This window comes from Arachis ipaensis, chromosome B8 (genome assembly GCF_059453495.1).
Source record: "Arachis ipaensis isolate K30076 ecotype BB chromosome B8, ASM5945349v1, whole genome shotgun sequence".
Taxonomy (NCBI): Eukaryota; Viridiplantae; Streptophyta; class Magnoliopsida; order Fabales; family Fabaceae; genus Arachis; species Arachis ipaensis.
In genome coordinates this window covers 126,788,175-126,794,660 of record NC_142443.1, presented here as the reverse complement: position 1 = coordinate 126,794,660, position 6,486 = coordinate 126,788,175, and the positions used below count along the sequence as shown (strand labels likewise).

Here is a 6,486-nt window from a genome sequence, read left to right as displayed (position 1 = left end):
AAATATTTTAAAATTATAATATCAAAAATTTGTAAAAATTAAATCAAAATTTTAGCTCCTATAGCTTTTTTTTTTTGGTTTTTCACAGTATTTCTCAACTCAATAGGCTAAGAACTAATTCGCTACAGTACTGAATTCTATTTAAGAATTTATCATTAACCGTGTGAATGGAACATAACGCGTAAGCATGAGAGAGAGTGCCACAGATGAGATCTGGGAGTAGGTATCATTTTGACCAAAACAAAATTGACATAAAATAAAATTGAAAAACAAGTCTGGTTTCTAGAACTTCATATGTTTATTTCAACAACTTTTATTTATTGGCTAACTTGTAGAGAGAGAGTTTTGTGTGTACATACAATCAAATACATTTAGAATTTAATTTTAATTTATCATAAAATAATTGTATACATGCAATTAATTATATAATATTATATTAATAAAAATAATTATTATTTATATTAATTATATAAATAATTATTTAAAAAAATAAATATAATCAAATGACTGTTTAAACTTTTTTTATTATTAATATATTAAAATTAAATTCAATAAAATCGTTCAAAAAAAATAAAAAGCAAGGATCATCTCCTCATCAGGTGCAAGAGCTTGTGCAAGGTTCGACTAAGGGGTAGAGCAGGAACTGACATAGATTGAATTTGACATCAGGTGAGAGGGGTTCAAAATGTTAAATATCTCAGATTGAATTTGATTATTAATAAATTTAAATATAATTTAATAATTTTGTAATACGTGTATGTAAAATCAAAATAGAAAATAATTTACATTTTAATTAAAATCTTAAATTTAAATCTTATAAATAGCAAAGAATATTTTTATCAATATTAAGATTACACACCAAACACAAGGAAGTGTTACTAAAGTGAAAGAAAGAAAACGCACACACACAAGACGCATGTTCAGTGCTCACTCTAAATTCTAAAATGCTCTGTGCACTGTCTTCTTATAAAGCTGGTAGCAAAGGAAACACACATTCCCTTCAGCCTTTTGCTTTCACAGTTCACACCCTCTCCTACAATCATCTTTCTCTCTCTCACTCTCTCTCTAGACAGGTTTGTTATTCTATTCATTCAATCAATTTTAGTGATGTTACGCTACTCACCAAACAAAACACTAACACCACACCCTAATTAGTGATTAATTACTGTCCTCTTACGCATGCATCGCTATTTTGTTTTATTTTTCTTTTGCTTTGTTTGTTTGTTTGTTTCTCCTTCGTCTTCCATCTCGCACTTCTAGATCTGCTACCACTAATAGCATTTTCCTGTTCCGGAATATCGAGAATCTATCCTCAGATTCGGTTAATTTCTGAGATTAGCACTTTCAGTTTTCGGTTTTTTATTTTCATGTTTGAAATACTGGTTGTGTAGATTTTGTTGTTCAGTTAATTCATTCTTTTTTCAGTTACTGAGATGATTATATGGCTTTAAGTCAACGCTACCAAGTGTGATTTATTACCATGAAGTGGAAAATCTTTAGCTTTTGTTGATTTTGTAAAAGAAAAAGGCGCAATTCGGGTACTGTGAATTGCCTTTACTTTGTTCTTGTTCTGATGTTTTAGTTTGTTGATCAAAATTCCATTCGGTTTGTGGAAAAACAAAACAAAACATAGAAGGTTGAAATTTTTGACCAAGTCTCGAAAAACAAAGTCAGAATGGGGTTTGGTTTCAGTTTTTGTCTTCTGTTACCAAACATCAGTTTACTTTTATGTTGTGAACTTGTTGGTTAGACTGTTGAGACAGCTTCATAGATCAAAACTCTTAGGTGTTTCTCTCTGTTCTGATTTATTGATTTTTCAAATTAGAGGCTATTACATCTGATGTAGTGCAGTACATGACTTCAGTTAGAATTGCAGATTTTGATACTGTTCATCTTTTGGGAGAATGGAAGCCTGATGATGCTTTTTAACCTCTCTCATTTTGGTTTTTTATTTTATTTTAGATTTATTTGCTTCTGAATTCGCCATATTTTCATACCATGTTTCCAAATTGCATTTTTTTTTTTCAGTCTGTTTTTTGAGGAAATACAAATCATTGATTTTTCTTGAAGGTGCAAAAAGGAATCTAATTTGAAGATATTTGCTTTAGGTTGAGAACTAGACTTGGCAGTCAACATGTACCTTCTTAGAAGACAAACCCAGAATCAGCCGGATGATTCCTCATTTGGAGAAGCAAAGGTGAATATTTTAATTCTCTTTTCACACATTTTAATTCTCTTTTTGATAGGATATATATAAGATATTCAAATCAAACCAATTGAGTGTCCGACTCAGGCCTATATGACTTGATCGATTAATAAAAGTACTTTAACACTCCACGTTTGTCATATATTCCATACGTAACACTAGCTAGATGCATATTCATAGAATATGATTCACTTTCAAGATGCCTTGCTGTATACTCATCAACTCCATTTAAAAATAACCTGAAAGCCTTACTTTGAGTACAGTACATCTTCTCATGGTATCCTATGAGGATAATCAGAAACGGCTATGCTTGTTTGTATATGTTAAAAGAGTAGTGATAAGATGGCTCATTTTTCGTGCGTTGGAAGGTGCATCACCTCATTACCATATGATGAAGTATGATCCCACTCAAAGTGGAACGCACGCTCAATTTTGTAGTAATCAAGTGACGAGTCCCAAACGAGTACATTCTAATGAATTATAGAAACATTTCATGTTACAGAAAAAAAAAAAAAAAAGAAGTAAACTTCATATAATGTTCCTTTATCAGAATTGCTAACTGTACAACAATTACAAACAGGTCACTGAGCTCAGGGCTGCTCTTGGGCCCTTGTCCGGGCGTCGTTTGAAATATTGCACAGATGGATGTCTGAGGAGATATTTAGAAGCACGAAACTGGAATGTTGATAAAGCCAAGAAAATGCTGGAGGAAACATTGAAGTGGAGGTCAACTTATAAGCCTGAGGAAATCCGTTGGGTATGTATAGTCGGTTCCAACACCCCCAATTTGATGATACCTAAATTTATATTGATGAATATGTCATGATTGTAAAATTGATCCTTGCATCACATGATTCAACCAGTTCATGGTCCTGAATAGTGAATATGACCATGTTAGCACAAAATCTTGTCTAAATTGTTTGTGCTGGCTTGTGCTTTGTATTTTGTTTGTTTGTTCTTCCTCGTGTCAACACAATTCATTTCATTCTAATGTCTTCTACTAAATAGTTCTTTTACTTTCATAATCTGGTGCAGTAGATTTCAAACTTGTAGCATGTACCATGAACATATCTTTCTCTTCTATTAGATCAAATTAACTTTTGGATTATAAATTAATAACTCTTACTCACCTATACATAAATGTCAACAATAAATTCATGGTCATAAATTAGCATCGGAATGCATTTAGTTGAGAATTAAGATGATATCTGATGGCTTCTGCATGTCAGCATGTGTAATCTAGCTAGGACAAGTTAGTTTGAAAGAAGTGTGTATCTGCATAGTTCAAGGTGGGAACAAATCCACTTTAAGTAGCAGCCTGCGTATGCATATTTTTTTTTTTCGTTCATAAATTATGAAGCAACCTTAATAATTGAATAATTTCCTACATCCAGGATGAAGTAGCACACGAGGGTGAGACAGGCAAGGTCTCCAGAGCAAACTTTCATGATCGACTTGGGAGGCCGGTGCTTATATTGAGGCCAGGGATGCAGGTTTGATTACAGATTTTGGTTACATGCTTTTGGGAACACGTGCTTCTATAACTGTCTAAACTTATGTTATTTCCATTTCGGATTGAACTTTCTTTTCAGAACACGACGTCTGCGGAAGATAATATTAAGCATTTCGTGTACCTATTGGAAAATGGCATCCTTAATCTTTCCGAAGGTCAGGAGCAAATGTCTTGGTTGATAGATTTCACAGGATTTGCAATGAGCACAAATCTCTCCATCAAAACAGCCCGTGATATTATTCACATTTTACAAAATCACTATCCAGAGAGGCTTGCTATCGCTTTTTTGTATAATCCTCCAAGGATATTCCAAGCTTTCTGGAAGGTTTGTTGTCTTGCCTTCCAACTTCCAAGTGATTTTTGCTGCTCTTCATTGCATGGTTTTGTTTGATTTTGATTTTGAATTATATTTTCTCATAATCCGTGTGTAACACGGTCTATTTTGGATTTATTTGGATTTTTTTTGTGATATAAATTATGGTGTAGTTTGATCTATGTAGCCAATACATTAAGTGAGATTAGATTGCTTGTTATTGTTCTTTAGGTGTAAGGTTATATTACGTGGTAATGGTTTTATGCTTTTTACTTTGTATATTTGTTTTAAAGACAAGTTACTACTTGCGTATCCTTTTGACAAATGAAAGAAAAGCATTCATGGCCCCCAAAGATTACTAAAGTTTGACAAACTTGACCAAACATGGCTCCCCAAAGATCGAAACTTTTGTGATCTTTCAATGCCTTGAGTGTCTTTCTTTCATATAGGAACTATTTTGTCAAAATCATAATCTTTCAGGTGTTAAGCGCTTTACCCAATTATCTAATCATATCATCTCAATCACTGTTCACACGCATACCTAGGGAAATTTGGTTGGACTAGCTTTCAGCATGACAAATTCAATTCAAAATTTCATGTATATGCAAGCATTTTTGAAATGCAGTAGTAGACTAGTATGTAGTCTTCAATATTCAATCTGTTTTTTTGTTCTCAGTTTCTTTTATGTCCTACTAATTGCACCATGTCTCTTAAATTGGATTATTTATTATCTTTTGAAAATAATTAACAAATTTGGAATTGCTCAATTCTTCACAGGCTGTCAAATACTTCCTGGACCCAAAAACAGCTCAAAAGGTGAAGTTTGTTTATCCAAATAACAAGGAAAGTTTGGAACTGATGAAATCGCTCTTCGATGTTGATAACCTTCCAAGTGAATTTGGGGGGAAAGCTACTCTAAAATATGACCATGAAGAATTCTCCCGAATGATGGTTGATGATGACCTAAAAACGGCCAAGTACTGGGGCATTGGCGACGAGAAGCCGTCATTCCACCCCAAGGGTGGGCTGTCCGGGGCAGAGGTGGCACCAGAGCCCGTACCCGTTGAGCCACTAGCTATTTGAGTTAGCTGTTTTGATTTTTTTAATTTCCTTTTAGTATAAGTAAAATAATGTATTTTTGGTTATAAATAAGTTAAAGACTACACATCCAAGTCAGAAAAGAGGCAACAATGTGGTTGCTAATTTAACGCGACAGATATACTATGATGGAAGCCATTAGAATTGATCTAGTGGTGTGAGGGATTGGGATAGTAGTATTATGAGGGTCTAGTTGCTAATTTCATCTCCATCGTGTAACCAAAAGGAAAGATATACGACGACTGGAAAAAAATGGATGAACAAACTATATTTTTATTTATAGATGGACAAACTATTTAACATCAAATTAACATTCTTGTTTCTTTATGGGCATAAATAAATGAAGCTTGTTGAGAAAATTATCTCTAACTTGACTGGCTGTTTTGTTTGTTTACCTTATTAGTGTTCTAATAACTGCGGCTTCGTCGGTCTACAGTAAAATGAGATTATCTAGGTGGTTATGAAATTTGTTGTTCACAAATATATAAAGAAAACAAGGGTTGCGGCCTGAACTGATTCTGATACAGAGAGAGAAGTAAAAAGAAAATTGGACTAGAATCCAGGTTTAGTGATTGAATTGAAAAGAATGCTCAGCTTTTCATTTCATAAAGGTGAGGAGTATTTATACACTCTGCACCAATTGACTGAGTCAATACAAAAATGAATGCAACAGTGCTATCCAAGATTACACTTAACTACTCAGAAGACCTAACGGTTGGTTGAAGGTTTTTCCTAATGGCATATGTTGTGTCTTAGTAAAGACCACACTCGGGTTCAAGTCTAAGTGGAGACATTAGATAAACCATTTGTGCACTAGATAAATCCATAAATAGAGTATCTTAGAGTGTGTGTGAGTAGTATGACAAAAAAAAAACCTAACTGCTATAACAGATTCTTATAACAGACTTTCCTAATTTTGTAGAGCTGCAACAACTACCTTTCTAATTAGCCATTATCCTTGATACGGCCTGCGAGGTGATCCGAGTGGCATAGTCAAGCCCATGGTTTTGTTGATATGGAGCTAAAGAATAAAAACCTATAACATGCTTCATAGTCAATGTTTGAGTATGGTTTACTTCTGAATCGATTGCCATTACGATATTACATACACAGTTACGTAATGTGTGAATGCTTATTGTTAATTGTTGCGTCTACTTCATAAGGTGTTTAGATTTGTTATATGATGTAACTCTTAGTTTTTTTTTTTTTTTTTTTTTGGTATTTGATGTAAAATAATGTTCTCATAATGTAATTCTTAGATACTTGGCTTAAATCATGCAAAGGTGAAAAGTTTCTTCTACAGTATCTTTTCCCCCTATCCAATTGATTTGACAAGTTTTATTATCCCACTAGAAT

The 6,486-nt window shown here is 33.3% G+C and overlaps 1 protein-coding gene across 3 annotated transcripts; it reads left to right on the top strand.

Annotated features, from left to right (window-relative positions):
* The first annotated feature begins 847 nt into the window (after positions 1 to 847).
* On the top strand, positions 848 to 5,437 carry LOC107613507 (uncharacterized). Of its 3 annotated transcripts, none has more exons than XM_016315538.3 (6): positions 848 to 1,073; positions 2,109 to 2,197; positions 2,787 to 2,963; positions 3,601 to 3,699; positions 3,799 to 4,044; positions 4,810 to 5,437. In XM_016315538.3, the coding sequence occupies exons 2-6, from the start codon at positions 2,135 to 2,137 to the stop codon at positions 5,113 to 5,115; spliced, it is 891 nt and encodes a 296-aa protein (XP_016171024.1). In that variant the 5' UTR covers positions 848 to 1,073; positions 2,109 to 2,134; the 3' UTR covers positions 5,116 to 5,437. The 3 variants fall into 3 exon arrangements, with proteins under 3 accessions (XP_016171024.1, XP_016171025.1, XP_016171026.1); XM_016315539.3 differs by having other exon boundaries at positions 937 to 1,073; positions 2,071 to 2,197; XM_016315540.3 differs by lacking the exon at positions 848 to 1,073 and adding an exon at positions 1,140 to 1,321.
* The last annotated feature ends 1,049 nt before the right edge of the window (positions 5,438 to 6,486 follow it).